Source organism: Leiobunum rupestre, chromosome 5 (genome assembly GCF_980474605.1).
Source record: "Leiobunum rupestre chromosome 5, qqLeiRupe1.1.hap1, whole genome shotgun sequence".
Classification (NCBI taxonomy): domain Eukaryota; kingdom Metazoa; phylum Arthropoda; class Arachnida; order Opiliones; family Sclerosomatidae; genus Leiobunum; species Leiobunum rupestre.
The window spans coordinates 9,320,907-9,340,548 of NC_143388.1; the positions used below are offsets into that span (position 1 = coordinate 9,320,907).

Consider the following 19,642-nt stretch of genomic DNA (forward strand, 5'->3'; position numbering starts at 1 on the left):
TTAAATTTCTAATGACTAAATCGGATTTTAAAATTTTAAGACCCATGGCGTGAAGCATAGACGTGTTGCGAAACACAAAGCCACAGAAGTACTAGCCAAATTCCATGCAAAACTTGCAAGCAATAAGGTTTTTCCAAAATACGCCAATTTATCATTTTCAGCCTTTCATTTTTAATCTCGTTGGCGCAGTTAAGTAAGATCGATTTTATTACGGTTTTGATATTTTATCGGTAGCATTTCGATTTTCGTATATAATGTTCTCACGATATAAAAAAGTCAAAAACAGGCAGTAGACAAAGAATCTGAAACGGAAATGAGAGTGGTGTCGATACAAATATGGTTCAGAGTTGATAGTTTCGTGAAAAAAAGATTTAAACGCAAAGAGTGTACGTGTGTGATAGATAGAGGAAGAATTTAGAGGTGTGTTTGTGTGTGGTAGAAGAATAACAACGTTCCCTCATCACTTTCCTTTCGGTACCAGATCCTCCATAATGTGATCGCTGATATGTAGGTAGATTATCCAGTACATGAGATTGAAACAAACGAAGCAAACGGGGAACACGACCCTGGAATATTTGTCGATGTCGCTCGGACTCACACCGCAGAGTTTATTGGGATTTTTCGAGGCAAATGGCGGAGGAGGCTCGATTTCACCGATCCCGTTTATGGAGTTTTCCAGAACGGCCGTTCGGTTATACGTCTTTAAGTCCAACATCTTCAAACACACTTCGTGCTGCTGTTAAACGAAAAGAAATTAGAAAATCATTTAGATTATATAGGATAACACTATATTTTGACAATTTGGTTTGTAAAAAAAAAGTAGAGTTGTTAATTTTCCGGAAAAATTCCCGGAAATGTTTCTAGAAAGGTTTCCGAATTGTGGAAAATTTTCCTTAAATCGGAAAAGCAAAACATTGGATTCAACCTAGCATTCCTTACCTTAACCCACATAATCTTCACTAACCTAGCCTAGCCTAACATAACCAAACCTAATCTAATCTAACCTTAACTTTAACCAAACCTAATCTAACCTTAACTTTAACCTACTTAATCTTTACTAATCTAAGTTAACCTAACCTAACCTTAACCAAACCTAACCTAACCTAACCTTAACCAAACCTAACCTCGCCATTTCTTAAACTTACCTAATCTTCACAAACTTCACATAACCTAGCTTTACTATAACCTTAATTTAACCGTAACTAACTTTACATTACCGAAACGAAAAACTTTGGTTTGCAATCACATAACCTAGTCTTGCTATAACCTTGATTTAACCGTAAGTAACCTTACATTACCGAAACGAAAAACTTAATTTACTTCGCAATCGCGAACTTCAAAAACCCAATGAAATTGAGAATCGTTGCTACTTTTAGTACCTTCTACGTATATAAGGTATCAAAATATTATTTCGTATTTGGCTTATAGAATCCAAGATATTCCGTTTTCAACTAATAGTTTATTCTCGGACTTAAAAAGCTGATTTAGCGGTTTCTCGCGTTCCATTAATCGTAGCGCTAAGACTTTGCAAGTTGAATATTTCAATCGATGGTTGGGAATCTACTGAGCATACCTTAGAATCTGAAATCTTTGGTCTAAAATTGTTTTCACGTTTATATTTACTTTACTTTATATTTGTTTAGATAAAAAAGGAACATGTTTATAAGCTTCCACTAACATAAATAGTATTTTAAATGTACAAATCTATATTTAAAATCGTACGGAATTTCGACCATTTAATATACCCAGTATTATTTCCAAAGTAGGTTTTAGATTAATTTATATTAGTTTAAGAATGACAAGATGTCACGAGCATTTAAGTACACACAATCCCCCCGATGTATTAAATATTTTAAATATTAAATTTAAATTTAAACAAATTTTCTATCATCTTGTACATTAACTTTATAAACCTAAGAGAAATTTTATAAAAACACATAATTTTTAGAGTTACCTGGTTTTGGAAATAAGGTAGTGAAACGGGAATACCTTAATATAAATAAAATGTTTAGACAAACCAAAGAATATAAAGCCCCAGGAATGGAAGGTGTAGCTCCATCTAGTGGAACTTTTGCGCCTCTCGTTTTTAAAGAGAGACCGGGTTACGTTAACCGTTTCCGGTTACTCTGATTTGCTTTGCCGGAAGTTTCTAGCGCAGCCAAAACACGCGGCCAATAATTTCAATCCTTCCATTCCTGAAGCTTTATATTCTTTGGACAAACCGAATTTTCTGAGTATACTGGTTTGGGAAATAAGGTAGCGAAATGCGAACGCGTTAATTTAAATTATGTTTTTGGAGTTAGTAAAATATCACAATACGCGGGTTGTGGGGTCCCGCGAATTGGCCAGAGACCTCACTTAAAATTAATATTTCTTAATGCATTAACCGTAAGGGTAGTTCAGAAATAATCAGCACTAACTAAAAATATAATTTTTAACCAAGTCGGTCTTAATTTAAAAAAGTAGATTTAAAGTCGAATATCGCCAAAAATAACTAAAATGAACAAATGACCAACTTGTAGGCCCCCTATCGGCAAAATTAATATTGGGCTATTGAGGATTTGATATTTTCGGCGGCGGCTACTCAGTACGTGATCTTAAAACACACAAATCCCTTAGGGATTGTGTGTAAAAACCGAAACTACCAATAATTGAACATATTTGGTAGAAAGGAAACTACTGGCAACACCAGTGTATTGGAAAGTGTAGTCCACAGTATCTAATGCTTTTCTGATGTAGTAGACGGTAATAAAGCGAATAGTTCATTTATAGCTATAGGCAAGGCTTAACTTTTATTTTGGTCTAGTTTTATTCGTAAATAATTTAAATCTAACGAAAATTGGTCTTCAAAGAAAGAAAACTACTTTATTATCTTATGTTTGTTTCTTATTAACAGATACGTTTTTTAGTTTAAAAGGGTCAAAAATTCAAAACACTTTTTGAAGCGGTGAAATTATCGTTTATAAAGTCGCCATTTTGAATCATGGAATCGCGTCAGTCTAGATTTACACAATGAGGGTAGCCAACTTTGACACTAGCGCAAAAGAGGCCAAGTCATTCGCCGAAATTCCATGAACAAGGTTTTTCCCGCTATAAACCATGCTATAAACTATCGGCGTTCAGCGCCACGCTCGTTTTTATATTGGCTTCAACGCAAAAACTATTCTAAAAATAATGTTCCGCTAGGGGCGCTCAACGCCGAGAGTTATTTTTGTTCGAAGGTTAACATAGAAATTTCAAAGAATGGGTTGGTCGCGATTGCGCGAGTGTCAAAGTTGGCCGTGGTGTTACAGTTTTCAAGAACACTAACCAATTGTTTCCATCGAGCTTATTTTTGCGTTACACTTTGCTCCAATAATTTTGTTTACTGGCTGAAAGTATGGCATTAATGGTGGCAATAAATTTGACTAATTAATATTGCAAAATTATTTTAGCGAATCTCGGTTGACAACTCGTTTTAGCTTTCGAGAACTAAACGAAATGGGGCTCAGACTGTACCCATTTGGTAGGCCTATCGAGGGCGTATATTCCCATAAGTCTCTTTCTCCGAAACAGGCCCGGGAAAATTGAACTTTGGTAATTTGGAAAATAAGCGCTGTACTACAAACAATTCGAATATAGGATATAGCGGCGCGAAATAGTTTTCTTTTGTTTGAGCGTAGAGACGAGAAAACAATGGTCCGCAATAACCCCAGCATCATCCATTTGGCGGGAGCTTCAGCCTCTTTACATCCCCGCAGCCCACCATGCACCGCGAACTCCTCGACGTGAGCAAAGCGCGCCAAAGTTCATCGATCGGTCGATCCCGGTGTAGAATATTTGGTGGTCTTTCGGAATACTGCAACAACCCTTCCTCTCGCAGTCCCTTTCGAGCCTTAGGGCGACCCTTTGCCTCGTATCTCATTTATATTCATGACAGCCAACCGGAAAGCCAGAGAGAGAAGCTAGCTGAAGGGGTGATAGAATCAGAGTATAGGATTGAGAACACGAGCCAAATTAAGATTAGTTTACATTGAGTCTACGAAAGTCTTTCGATTTTTCGGTATTTACAAATTCTAAAACAACATTTTGCAAATGATGCCCCGGAAAAACAATGAGTGTAGAAGATTTGGAAACAAGACGGTCCAAATCTACGTTCGCAGTTTCACCCTGGGTATTTATCCTCTATAGGAATTCGTGGTCGGTTGCTATCGTTGAAAATTTGTAAGGAATTCATTGAATTGGGGTTTCCATAAAATAAAACCATTATAAAGTAAGGAGTATAAAATGTTTTTCTCTGCGTCACGAGCTTAAGCTCTTTAGTACTTTAGTGGCACGCGGACTTCAAATTCCAAAATCTTTAACAACTGCAGCGCGTGCTCTCTATGTTCGATAACTATAGCTAGTGACGTACAAAAATTATTTAAACGTGACTTCCAGTATTTTAAAGAAACACCTACATGTAATGAAAAGATTTCTAACATATCTTCATTAATACGTGGAAAAGTTTCATAGTTTCAGCAACTGCTCATAAAGTCTATCATTTCAAGCCTCCACCGATAGTAATTTTAACGAGGGGTCGGACATTCAAAGAAATCCCGTACACTTTCCAAGAAATCCAGCAAGAAATCAAAAATACAGCCTGTATTTCTTCAAAATCTCGAAATCCAACAAGAAATCAAAAATACAGACTAGATTTCTTCAAAATCTCGAAATCCAGCAAGAAATCAAAAATGCAGCTTGGATTTCTTCAAAATCTCGAAATCCAACAAGAAATCAAAAATACAGTTTACATTACTTCAAAATCTCGAAATCCAACAAGAAATCAAAAATACAGCCTGTATTTATTCAAAATCTCGAAATCCAAAAAGTAATCAAAAATACAGCCTGGATTTCTTCAAATCTCGAAATCCAACAAGTAATCAAAAATACAGCCTGGATTTCTTCAAATCTCGAAATCCAACAAGAAATCAAAGATACAGCCTGTATTTCTTCAAAATCTCGAAATCCAACAAGTAATCAAAAATACAGCCTGCATTTCTTCAAAATCTGGAAATCCATCAAGAAATTAAAAATACAGCCTGGAATTCTTCAAAATCTCGAAATCCAACAAGAAATCAAAAATACAGCCTGGATTTCTTCAAAATCTCGAAATCCAACAAGAAATACAGAAATCTGACGGGAAATCGAGAAATTGAAAAATTTTAAATCCAGCGAAAAATCGCGAAAACCTAAAATCCAACGAGAAATCCCGAAATCCGGGCCAAAAGTAAAAAATTCCCAATCCCAACCAGAAATCTTGAAATCCAGCGTGAAATCCCAGATTTCAAAATCCCGTACACATTTTGGGTGAATGTCTGACCCCTCTAATTTTAATAAGTGAACCATTATGGGTCGATTAAGGTTTTCTGCAAATGCAGAGTTTGAGGTTTTACCCATATAACTTTTATTTCTACGATAATAAACAAGTCTTCGCGGATTACTTTACGTTAGAAGTTTATCGTTTCGGGGATTTGGCGTCAAGACAAACAGAGTGCAGCCGCTTCTTTAACACACTAAACCTAATTGCATACGATTCGCGCAACATTGCCAAAAACTAAAAACTGACGCGATATTCGCGGGAATCGAGATACGAATGCTAAACAGGGCTGTTTAAGTATGCGAGCTCACGCTTTAGCCAGCGAATGCTCATCGCATTTGGCAAGGAATGGCTCTTTTTAAATCTGCGAGACGTATTCGATGTCGGATCGCGTTACGAGCGATGGCGAAACCAAAGCCCAGTGGCCTCCGCGGACCGACGCCGTTTCGCTGGAAAAGAGAATTTTCGCTTTGGCCCGGCGAAGAGTTTTTTACTTTCTTTTAGGGCGACGCGCAAACAGAAACAAACAGACGAGGACTCCATTCTATGCCGGACACTGTCTTTTCTTTTAGGCCGTTCTTCTTTCTGCCGGCTTCACGCACCGGCAACTTTCGATTCTCGCATTGCGTAGAAAATAGAAGCTACCAGTCGAACGTGCTCTATCCTTCGTGCAGATACTTCGTTGTTATTTTGCCGCTAGGGCTCGCCACCCGAGACTATCGCCTACTATATAGGGATAGCCAAGATGATGTCGTTTCGAATAAAGCCAACTTTTCGCGATGCTTCCTAAGATAAATTGGGATAATTATGGGAGCTTATGGGTTTTAACGCGTTTTCTTCTCTGGGTCGGCTACCTTCTGGTTTTGTTAACAAATACGACCGCACTTTGACCTCGGAAGTTCCCTAACAAGAATCCGGCCCTACTACGATATTTGGCCATCAATTTATTTGTATCGAGTTAGTACATATGAGTGATCATAAGAGTTAATACTTCTATTTGAGCTGGCCGCTCCGTACTTCGCACTGCCGATGAAATGAAGTTTGCAAAATGAACCTAACCTAATTACGCGGGAAAGTCTGATTAAAGGACCCTTTAATCTTAAAAGGAAATAAAGAATTTCTTTGATTTCTTTATATAATTCGTTTTGAGAGAATGTATGCATATTCAAAGATAACGAAATATAAAAATATATGAGCTTATCAAATTCATAAATATTAAATTTGAAGTTTATTTTATTTGAATTTGCTGGTTTAAGATTGAAATATCATGATTTTTTAACTCGTAAAATTGGGAAAAAATATTTCTAGCACAATATTTAAGTTTAATGGATTTTTGCTAAGAATTAGTGTTTGCAGGTAAAATTTTAGGTATCATTGTTTTCTGCTGGCTACATTTTCATGTAAATTACTTTATTCTGGAACAATTTTTAAGTATTTTAGTTTCTTGCTTTGAAATGTTTCAAGTATATTAGTTTTATTGAAACAATTTTAAAGAATCTGTGTTTTCTGCTTGCAAAAGTTTCAAATACCATTGGATTTGGCTGTTAAAAGTTTCAAATGCCATTGGATTTGGCTGTTAAAAGTTTCAAATACCATTGGATTTGGCTGGTAAAAGTTTCAAATACCATTGGATTTGGCTGTTAAAAGTTTGAAATAACATTGGATTTCGCTGGTAAAAGTTTCAAATACCATTGGATTTCGTTGGTAAAAGTTTCAAATACCATTGGATTTCGCTGGTAAAAGTTTCAAATACCATTGATTTTTGTTGATAAAAGTTTCAAATACTATTGATTTTTGTTGATAAAATTTTGAACTAGAACGAATTTTTTGCTGATAAACTTTTAAAATATTATTTGAGGTGATTTTTTTAAAGTAAAGTTGTCTATATTTATTTACTGTTAGTATACGGTCTATTCACGGTAGCACAATTTCGTAGTTCCGTTTGAGAGACGCAAATACGTTGGCGGTTTTCCGTAACGGTTCATCAAGTTGGCATAGCTCGGGAAAACGATATCTTTTCGTCGGTTTACTCGGTGCTCGAAATACGAGCGATTATTTTGAAGTGACGCTTGTATCTCGGTTTCCATATTTTATCCGGGATGTGTTGATGGCGAGTGGTACGGTGAGGCGAAGAGTGGTCATCGCGCCGGGGTTGAATGGACGGGATAGAAGCGTATCCAAAATTACGACAGACTCGTGCGGTTGACTGTTTGACAACAAGAGGCAGTTGCTCGATATCCATAGAAATGGGAGTTTGTCCAGAAACCATTCCTTATCAAAAGGGAAGTTTTTTGACGCGTTCCGCGAGCCTTTTTTCTCTCACCCCGCCGAGATTCCGAACAGCGAGCTTAGTTCGATTTATACAGCTTCGATTCTTAGGCGAAGCTTTCTTTCCAATGACGTTTTGATCAATTTTTGAGCCACAGCGCGTCTTTTGAATCGGAATATAAATATAGATCAATAAGCGGAAGGAGGCGGGTGGAGAGAGAGTTGAGGTCGATTTTTTCTTCGTAAGAAGAGTCACACCAGCAAAGCGGAACTTCCAAAGGATTTCGATTATATATTTTCAGGCAAGGCTGGAAATATACGTTCTCTTTTTTTCTCTTCGCCGTTTCAGCCACGTCCTCTTTTTCTCAATTCAATTCCGCGAAGAGCGAAAAAAATTCTATTACAAAATCTGTCAGAGTGTTCGATTCTTTGGTCTACTTTCGATTCAGGAGTGTACTAAGGCGCGGTCTTTTTTTTCATTTAGTTCGCCGTATTTGTTTTTCAAGTAATCCTCGGGGTACGCCTATTTCGAAATTGTTTGCGTAAATACTCGTCGATTAGAGACAAAATTTCTGAATTTTTGTTCTATATATAAAAAGGGTCGATTAGCTTCGTAATACATCGGTGCGCCGGTCCGGGGCTGCTCAAAGGCGTTTGATTCGGTACGCAACCTCGCGAAGCTAAGACGCGAAAGAAGTTTTTATAGCTGACCAGATTGATGGTTAGCTGGCGGTTCGGTTCGAGCCGGCGTAGGGTAAAATCGTGGCACTCATTCCGTTCGGTTGAAGCGTCACGTCACATCGTCGGACTGGCGTCCAAGCGAGCTCGCGGCGCGAGGAAAGTAGGAGACGGTGGATACGCTTGACCGATCTGTTTGCTCGTGGATCTTTGCTCTTTCTTATAGGGCGCTACCCCGTCGTACACGGTACGCGTCTGCATTTTATCCGTTTCTTCTGGCGAGAGACTAAATGTCCACGGCCCGTTGAACGGCGCATTTGTACTGGAGATTTTTGCAACGAATCAGGTCGAAGGCTGGCCGACTTGAAGGCTAAAACGAAGGGAAAAAAGTGTTCGATAGAAACCCTTTAAGGTAGGCTTGGTTTTCGATAGCTGAAGAATCGCGAAAGGCTCGAGAATCCTCCGCGAACGAATTGTTGAAGCGGAAACACGAAATCCGCGCCGCTAAAGAACCTTCTTTCCCAGAAGAACCAAGGAAGAATGAAACAGCGCGCTGCTGGGAGTCGAAACTTCTTTTCGCGTCTCTTCAATAACACTATACGGGATATATCCAGTACTCTCGCGCTGTTTATCTTTACCGTGTGTATTGTGTTTAGCGAATATATTCTTCTCCGGAAAAGGCTTCATTGGTGACGTTCAACGCGCGTGGCTGGATTGATTTGGTTGGCAGGTTGTAGACCTCGAGGTTTTCTCACAATTGTTCTACAGATTTGTCTCGCGAGTAAATCATTTACAGAGTTTCCGAACAATCCATTTCTTACATCATTTACTTTTTGACTACGTCAGCTTCTCTACAACTGGTACACGACTACCAAACTCTTACCTTAACCAAAGATAGTTTGCTTTTTAGGAATTTCGATATAATAATAATTATCAGCTAGGCAACACCTTAGGCCAGAGTCATCTAGCGACTTTTAATGCCTTTAAACAGGTGACCGGGTTACAATGCGAAGAAGCGTGCCACCAGAGTCAACAGCTCCCTACGCTAACTATTACCGTTAGCCTCTACAAGTTTTTATTGGAAGGAGAAACCGTTGAAATTGGGGGAGATAGCTCGCAAACTCTACGCGGAAGGAGAGGTTCCGAGTTTTCACCCAGTGCCACAAGTTGGGATCGAACCCGGCTCCTCTTGCTGCGAGGTGAAAGCTCTTACCACTCCACCACGCGTACTATGTTTGCTTTGATTTATTAGGACGTTGTAAATAATAACGATTTAGCTATCAGATTGGCGTTTCGTATCTAGCTCGGTTATGAAGAAAGGATAAAATACTGACGTTAAGCTTCATTTCTAAATGAACTATCATTTATCAAGACTTAATCAACTCGTCTACTCTATTGTCATCTCTAGGAATATCTGAAAATATCCCAGACAACATCGTCGTTGATGAAGGAAGCGAGTAAAAAATGCATTACTGATAAGCGGGGTGAGGGTGAGGGGAGTGGATGGGAAGAAATCAATTTAACGAAAGGGAAGAGGCAATGGCGGTTCCTTTTGTTTTATTAGCGGTGGTCGATTCTTCTGGCTAGAAACATAATTTACCTAAGTAATAAAATACACGCGGAAGTACTCTTCATGGTCGCATCAATCATTCTTTTATGGAAACAACCCTTTTCTCCATTCTGTGCCATTGACGTGGCACTCTTCTGGCTTTCAGAAGACACTCATCGCTCGCTCCTATTTGCTTTTCAAAAACGTCCCTCATTCCAGTATATTATATAGGGCCTTGGTTTCCCTTCTTCTTCCTCTAGTATACTTCTGCGGGAGAAGAAAAGACTTCTAAAGTTGTTCAAGTGCAGTTATACAACGCGCCTGAAACCGTATATCTTATCCGGAGAGAATTTCTTCCTACGAATATCTCCGAATAAAAAGGGAGAAAACCAGCGCTTCCATAAACGAAGGGATGATAAGTCTTTTGGCTCGTCCAAATACGGTCGCTTTTACAGTTGCCATTTCATCATTGACATTCTGATTTTCGTATACATTACGTATTTCTAGACAAAATACGATTTAAAGAATTTTTAGGTGGTTTGGACAATGATAATATAGACCCCGTAACCTAGATTCGAAATCACTGTTGTAATCAAGAGTGTTTACCCACTTCCTGTCTATTCAATAGCGTTTAATTACTGTCGAAACTCTTAAAACCCACTTCCTGCCGGAACTCTGAAAAAATTAGGTCCATAGTTACCATGGTAACCAACTATAGATAGCGCCCTACAGCGACCGACGGGGCCGATTTTTCAGAGGTCAGGTGCCTGAAGTGGGTAATCACTTCATTACAAAACCGTTAATTGAAAAGTTCTATACGTATTATCTTTGGTTTGGACGAGGGAAAATAGGGAATTCAAAGAGAAACAACTTCAAAAAGTCGTTAAATAACTTTACAAATTGACGGCAGATATTCGTACAAAATTATTTAAATTTAATTGTTAGAACTTTTTTATTTAATTTTCTGTCTTGGTTGCTATTATCTTCCTTTGAACACTTAAATCATGTTTTGAATCTTACTTAGAAATTTAAGCAAACGTCAACTCGCTGTTCGACCATTTTATCCAGCAATCCAGCAGATGGAAGAACAGAAGATGTAATGACGTCTGAGAAGAAAAGACCGACTAAGAAGGGGTACCAAGAGACAATATCCAATTTTACGAAGGCTTTGGCCGATTACGCTACGCACTCTTCCACCATTATACTCCGCCATTTCATTCTTGAAAGCTTGACTTCGACGATCGACGTTCGGTGGAGAAGCGAACCCTCGCGGGCTTAGATTACATTTCGCCCGAAGCCTCCCATGGACCCAACTGTCGACAAATCCCCGCTCGTCTCTCCGCCCACTTTACCCCCATAGTGGGCCATTCCTAAAGAGACCCTCGAGCGAAATGGGATATTAGGTCATTTTTCCAGTCCCGCGCTGTCTTGATTGGTCCTTACTCCTTAGTTTAAATTCAGCCTCGAATTTCCAGCAACTTCGTAGATACCACTTTGACGACGTTGTGGCGTAATTTCCCTACTCAACTCGTCCAAGTGGTTCTCGTGGTTTATCGTCTATTCGTTTTTGCTTCGGGTCGTCTCATACGTTTCGTATATTTAAATTTCTCGAAGTTGTTTCCGAAGTCAGAGGTCGCTATCCTCATTTTGGATTAACGCTTAGAGACGATGTTGTAAAGGAACAACCTCAAATTAGTCTTCGTACGTTAATTAATTACGGCTAGTGTCTAATTCGGTACACTTTTGGGTTTCGTGTCTTTTGTTATCCGAATGAACTTACTGTCTCTAGACGGCCCGAAGATTCTTATCCAAAAGCGCGTTGCCAGCTCCGCCGCGAACTGTTCCTAACAAGGTCCCCAAGTCCCAACACGTAACGCGAAGGGAGTCGCTTTCTAGCTGGCAACTTGCTCTTCAAAGGGAAACAGTTTCTCGCCGCTAGGCTTCTGCTCGAGGCCAATAAAGATCTTGACGTTCGGAAAAATGCGGTACGTAAGTCTACAGGCCAGGATGTAAATGGCCAGCTTCGGTAATAGAATGACCAGTGATCCATCAAGGTGACCACTGACGCAGTTTTATCAATCTCGTGTCTCCTGCGGATTTTACACTGTATAAATTCGGATCTTGGCATGGAGTTCAATCAAAAAGACTATCTGCTTCGATAAGCGGCTTCTTCCCCGAAAGGATCGCGCAGTGTCTTCGATTTCCAGGCCACCGAGGACGCGAAAGACGCTTTCAAATGCAATTTAAAGTAAAAGAAATGACGCGTAACATGGCGTACTTATTAAATCTCGGTCCCGTTTGCTTCGTGTCATTAAATGATATCAAAATATCACAACGCGTCAAATTATGATTTACCATTGAGTCATTTTCACGTTCGATTTCCATTTTGCGTATCGTATGTCGTGAAATCGAAGCAACGAGCCATTTTAAGCGCGTTAAAGCCTGTCCGGTCAGCTACGTTTGACCAGAAGTCAACGCGAGACTAATCTAATCTCTCTGTAAATCATTAGCGATCGCGAAACAATGGCGAATGGCCACTAGCAGCACTGGCTGAATGGATGTCCCAAATTGACAGGCGAGCTGTGGAAGCGTGAAACCCTATCATAATTGGAATTTCCTTGCTGTAAGCGTTCTGACACCTCCGTGACTGATGGTCTCAGAAATATCATATGACCGATGGCCGCTACTTTCCACTTCTGTCAAAGGTGCGTGTGAACTGTTAAGATCAAACGCGAAACCTTACCTATAGATCCAACAAAAGTTCAATAGATAATTATATCGTCAATAGCAACTTTATAATTAGCATGTTTGGATGAACATCGTTAAAGTTAAGGCCGGTGTTTGTGTACAATACTTGAGATAATTATCACGTGGTATGTATAAATAAATTAAAACTTGGAACAACTCCTTCTACGTTGAGTTTTGCAAGTCAACTGCCTGATTAAAGGGTTTCCTCCTAGTTTATCATTCCATAAATGTTGTTGAAGTTTACGGTCATAGTTAGTGTAAGGCAATAAAAGTCGCTGGATGACGTGGATCCGTCTCGGATTTGCAATCTAACTGAGAAATATATTATAGTCCTTGGTAGTAGTATATTTCTACATTGGCATATTTAGACACTAACGACGTAAGTTGCTTTTGTAATAAACTCTAAAATTCCGTTTAGTGACAATTTTTGCCAATTGGCACATTTACGTTTTTACTTCTCTGAAGGTACTATATGTCCCCTAGGAGGGGTTTTACAATCACCGTGTATGTCTGTCTGTCTGTCTGTGGGTCTGTCTGTCTGGGCTGCGAACGCGTACGCAGTTTCTTGGAATTAGGGAAAAGGTTTTTCCAAAAGCGTCCTCTTTTTGTCATTGGGTGTAGTATATATTTTTTTTGCAATTTGCGTTAGTATCGGGTGGTATTCGAACCCGAGCCCTCCTGCACGACAGGTGAGCGTTCCACCAACTTGTTATTAAAATAAATTTATTTTAAAGACTATAATTTAATACATTCAATTGAATACTTTTTAGATACGTAGCCGAAACTATTAATAGTTAAAAAATACAGTTGACGCGGAACCGAACTAACGACGTAAGAGATTTAAAAGTATAATTATCCCTATTCTAAATATAGACGTGGGTAGTACGAACGTAGCAAAGGTTAGCCGAAATCATCGATATCTCGCGTATGTCTCCGGCTCACGTTCGCAGAGGCGCGTCTATATAGTTAATGGGGAGCGTTGAAGCAATTTTTGGCTTTCGCGTCCTGCAGGCCCGCGTTATCGATTTTGTCCTCGCTACCGGGATGACGCTATGGCCTATTGGCGATAAGTACCTCGAGATTCTAAACGGCCGATTGAACCCAGCGACGAATTGCCCTTCGCGTTCTATACTCTCGAATCGAATAAGAAACGGAAGATATTTCGGTATAAAGCCGCCGAATCTTTCTTAAGTTTCGGGTATTCTTAGCCTTAGATCTTATCATTTACCGTACTATACGGGATGGCGTAGCTTTTATCAGCGCAAACACAACATGACCGAAAACATGAAGTAGATATGGCGGCGAAATGAAGTCCGTATTTCCATTTATTTTACGAGCGTATCGAGATAGCCGGGCTCATTCGTTTGGTCCGAGCGAAAGTTCCTTTATCCGTTTTCGGCGGGGTTTTTATTCTTGCGTAATACCGGATATAGTCTGTCTGATTTCTCCAACCGGAAGATAAAGGCCGTAACATAGTATCCGAAGATATACGCTAGAGCCGCGTCCTTCATTACAAATACATTAACTTTGACCTAAATCTCCAACGCGAGACCCGAGTGTCGTCGTTGTACGGAAGGGCCTAGAAACAATCGATTGAAGAGCCAATATGATCCTACAGCGCGTGGAAACCGTGTCTATTATCCCGTAATTATTCAATTTGTTCCTATTGAGGTGGTACACGTTTTCTTTGAAAACTTGCCGTAATGAATTTCGTCACCTCTAATCCGCTCAAGTTCGCGAGAGATTTGTGTGGAATTTCAACGCGATTGTTTGGATTACGAGCGTCATCCTGCCAAGTGCCCTAAATTAGGGTTAGTGGTTTGATTTCGCTCGGAAACCCCTTTTATTTTCTATCAAATGTTTCATGCTAGAAACATTCGTTATATATTTGAATAATTCAAATTTAAGAAAATACGAATGGAAAAAATGGGTTTTAATATCCAAAGATTAAATACAATATGAAGAGGATTAACGAAAGAAAAATTAATAATATGAATTAGAAATCGTTACCCGAATTTAGCTCTGATATGTATATTTTCTAATTTATTTTGAACTCGATCGTTTTCATACGATGCTTTATTTTATCGTGTACGGTCTACAGATTTTACGGTAAATATAATTAGAAATAAGTATTCTATATTTTCTTAAAGTTTTTAAAAGTGTAACTTTGATTTTATCAAAACTGGAAAGATGTTTTGATTTAGGCCTAAGGTGGTGCCTTGGGTATTAGCCTAGCTGATTATTATTATTACTACTACGCAAATTTAAAGAAGGTGGAATGAAAGTATTTATTTTAATTTAATTTAATTTATTTAATTGATATTAGGTAATTAACGATATTAAGGTCGTATGAAAGTAATTTAGACTGGTATAAACGCATGCCTAAAGATATATCATTTGTAAATATGAGATAATTTTGAGATTACCGATACTCAATAGATGACGACTTGGAAGTGAAATATAATATAAGATTGTGAAGTTTTAAAGAATTTTCCGGGAAAACGTTTTCTTTCGGAGAAGCTAAAGCACGTATGTATTTGTTTGCCATACGTTAAGTGAAGAAGTCATTTTCTCAAAACGAACGTGCTACTATTACGAAACGAATTTGGACCTTTCAACGGAAGACGAGTAACCGGACCTATCGCGCCACCACCCACCGACAACTGTTAAAGGAAGATACCAGGATTTAAAGTGAGATAAACATTTCCTTTCTACCCACCACTGACCAATCGTGAAGAAATTTTCAAGCCTCGTATTCGATATGGTCAAGAATTAATGAGCCCAAATTTACAATTTAAAAAGATGGCAATTTTGAAGGTCAAGAGCACTATTTATAGTACTTTAATAAGATTTTAGTAAATTTCCGAGGTAAACATTTTGAAGGTCGATATCGCCATTCCTAAGGTCGAAATAGCCATTTACCAATGATCGCCCATTTGGGCACCGCTGCTATAAAGAATCAATTAGTCGGGAAAAGGTTAATGGTTAAAGCAGGAAATTATATACGTTTACACTTGGAATTTCTAAGGAAAACTATGGTGGCCCTGATGACTCTCGTAGAAACAGTGGATGTTTGCTCGTGACGGTGACTACCCAATGATTTTGAAAATACGTGCAACGTCGTACATAGTTTAAACCCGGCCCGTTTCTCTAGACGCATTGGCAGGACGGTGCCAATGGAACCTTAGACATTGCAATTGAATAAATACATTTGTTTAATAGAATAATTTCTGTAGACGCTTCAATAAAACATCTTCAAGGAAATAACCTAGATCCCGGACCTGCAAGTTACTGTTATCTAGGAGCAACAAACATAAGGAGAACGCAGCTAACCTATAAACACACTAACGCAGTATTGTGTACAAATTTCATTGGACGAGCCTTTACGCTGAGCGTTTTACGGGCGCGGGGGAAGACAATTTCCGAATTTTCCCCTTCCGACGGCAGCAGGCGCTAGAGCTTCTAAACAATGAAAAATGTACACAAGAAAATCCACGACGTTTGACGGGCTGCGTTCTCCTTGTGTGGGGTGCTGAGTTTGTTGCTCTTAGCGGTTATAGTGCTTGATGAAATAATAGAAACGTTTCACCGGTTTGGTATGCAACGAGTGTTTCCTTCTGCAGGTAGCTTTTTTAGACAGGTGAAAAGTTTCAATTATTTCAACAAATAGTACTATACGAACAGTAACTTGCAGGTCCTGGTTCTCAGATATATTACTTCTAGGCGATTGCCTTGAAGATAGTTTATTAGAGCGTCTATTAAGCCCTTTTCCATAAATTCTAGTATTTTTAAGTCGTGAACTTTTTATAGATTTTCAAAGCTAATATGTCCGTTGGCACCTTCAACCTTGTAACTCTGTGATGTGAATTTTCAACATTAAATGGGATACGTTGAAACAATATTTCAGTTGTTTAAGAATTTAAAAATCGTAGCTATATTATCGACTTTTAGCTAACACACTCGTTCTTCATATAATTGTATTTGGATTTGAAGCACAAAAAATTTACAATTTGTTAAGCCAGCACCAGAACTGATAACGGCCAGAAAACGTGTAGGTTTTCAAATAAATTCGGTTTTTCTAAAGTAATATTAGATATTTCATCAAGTAATATTAGATGTTTAATCCAATAATATAAGATGTTGAATCAAGTAATATTAGATGTTGAATCAAGTAATATTAGATGTTGAATCCAATAATATTAGATGTTGAATCAAGTAATATTAGATATTGAATCAAGTAATATTAGATGTTGCATCAAGTAATATTAGATGTTTCATCAAGTAATATTAGATGTTGAATCAAGTAATATTATATGTTGAATCCAATAATATTAGATGTTGAATCCAATAATATTAGATGTTGAATCAAGTAATATTAGATATTGAATCAAGTAATATTAGATGTTGCATCAAGTAAAATTAGATGTTGCATTAAAGTAATATTAGATGTTTCAAGAAAGTAATATTAGATGTTGCATCAAGTAATATTAGATTTTGCATCAAGTAATATTAGATGTTCCATCCAATAATATTAGAAGTTTCATCCAATAATATTAGATGTTGCATCAAGTAATATTAGATGTTCCATCCAATAATATTAGGTGTTTCATCCAATAATATTAGATGTTGCATCAAGTAATATTAGATGTTGAATCAAGTAATATTAGATGTTGAATCCAATAATATTAGACGTTGAATCAAGTAATATTAGATATTGAATCAAGTAATATTAGATGTTGCATCAAGTAATATTAGATGTTTCATCAAGTAATATTAGATGTTGAATCAAGTAATATTATATGTTGAATCCAATAATATTAGATGTTGAATCCAATAATATTAGATGTTGAATCAAGTAATATTAGATGTTGAATCCAATAATATTAGATGTTGAATCAAGTAATATTAGATGTTGAATCAAGTAATATTAGATATTGAATCAAGTAATATTAGATATTGAATCAAGTAATATTAGATATTGAATCAAGTAATATTAGATGTTGCATCAAGTAAAATTAGATGTTGCATTAAAGTAATATTAGATGTTTCAAGAAAGTAATATTAGATGTTGCATCAAGTAATATTAGATTTTGCATCAAGTAATATTAGATGTTCCATCCAATAATATTAGAAGTTTCATCCAATAATATTAGATGTTGCATCAAGTAATATTAGATGTTCCATCCAATAATATTAGGTGTTTCATCCAATAATATTAGATGTTGCATCAAGTAATATTAGATGTTGAATCAAGTAATATTAGGTGTTGTATCAAGTAATATTAGATGTTGCATCAAGTAAAATTAGATGTTGCATTAAAGTAATATTAGATGTTGCATTAAAGTAATATTAGATGTTTCAAGAAAGTAATATTAGATGTTGCATCAAGGAAGTAATATTAGATGTTGCATCAAGTAATATTAGATGTTTCACCCAATAATATTAGAAGTTTCATCCAATAATATTAGATATTTCATCAAGTAATATTAGATGTTCCATCCAATAATATTAGGTGTTTCATCCAATAATATTAGATGTTGCATCAAAGAAATATTAGATGCATCAAGTAATACTTGCAAATCTATGCAATTTAGCATCAGCTTATAACCCTAATTATCGCTCTAAACGTGGTAGGTCATAGCTGCACAGTACACCAATCTTTGGGCCAGAATAAGAGGTCAGCCGAATGAGTATTCTTTTTGGATATTAAAATAAGAAATTAGAAATAATTATAAATTATTTTAGCGCCCATGAGATACTACCATATACCGGCGGGATGAATTGTGCTAAACTCGACCGTGACCTTTAATGCGAATTTCAAAACGCTTTCAATCGCTTCAAATCGGCTTCTAGCTTAATTGAATTATGCCTTGGAAACGCAACCTCTTTTTTTAAAGTATTTCGCAAAGGGCGTATAATATCGAGTGTATACATTGACAGAGAGAAATATCCCCTCAGTCCGTGGTTTCAATATTGAATTAACGGTAGTGATATAATTATACAAATAAATGAAGTTATTTATCGCGGAACGTTCGAGACTGAGCATTTTGGTGCAGGGCGTTCTGCCCCTAATTATTATCGATTAGCGGCGTTGCCGTATCGAGGCAAAGCCATCAAAAGCGGTTGGTGTAATATATGGAAATTGAGCGATAACTTAACGTTCAATTGTACTATTTTCCGTTGGTAATGTATGTGCGGCAGATCGGATAACGGCGTTTCTAGCAGCAAGAAAATGAGTCGGCGTCCTGATAAGGCTTCCGTTGGGTTGTTTAGATTATGAAGTTTCGCGAGGTGGTTCTCGGGACGAACGAGGCGCCAGTCCAAATGAGAACCAGTTCAAACGGGCATATTGGTTGCGTGTCTAATTTACGGCTGAGCGAAGGATTTATATAAGCCCTATAATTTCGGAGAACAAGCTTAGAGTGAAGCTATACCGGAATTGGCCAAAGCCTAATTTATCGTTTATTTAAGAAAATAGGCAACTTGGCGGAAGAGGAGGCTGATTCCAGAAGCTCAATTAGCAATGCATATCCACCTCTGAAATCCATTACTTCGGATTTGGCCCCATAATACGTCCGGATGAAGTATCGCCGCCATCATTGATTTAATTAATAGCATACGTTTGATCTGGAAATTAAGAACCGACCTCGAACTAAATCCTGGTACCAGAAGTAAGTATATTTACTTAATATACCATAAGCCTATCATAAGGTTCCCATAAGTAAAGGTCTACCATGGTAACGGCGTTGTCCTGGAGATAAGAAAATTAACGTGCGACGATAGGGCAGTAGCGATGATAGGGCAGTAGCGACGATAGGGCAGTACTGTAGCGACATCATCTTTTTCAAAATTTCTACATCTAAAATATTATCTTACTTGGTAGAGCAGCCACGCTCGGGTTGATAAATGCCACTAAAACGCGTCTAAATCTCAAATTTAAAAAATAAATACCTTCAGGAACAACTCCTTCTGCGTGGAGTTTGAAAGTTCTCTCCCCACTGGTTTAAGGGGTTTTCCCCCGAGATCTTCGGTTTCCCCTTCCGCAAAAACTTGTTGAGGTT

General features: G+C 37.8%; 1 protein-coding gene across 1 annotated transcript in view; it reads right to left on the reverse strand.

Moving 5' to 3' along the window:
* Positions 1-266: 266 nt before the first annotated feature.
* LOC149943503 (gamma-aminobutyric acid receptor subunit beta-like) overlaps positions 267-19,642 on the reverse strand; it is a 182,789-nt gene continuing 163,413 nt past the window's right edge. Inside the window, exon 8 of the mRNA XM_090174893.1 lies at positions 267-736. Within this exon, the coding sequence (XP_090031019.1) occupies positions 461-736 (276 nt within the window). The 3' untranslated portion in view covers positions 267-460. The remainder of the gene's footprint in view (positions 737-19,642) is intronic.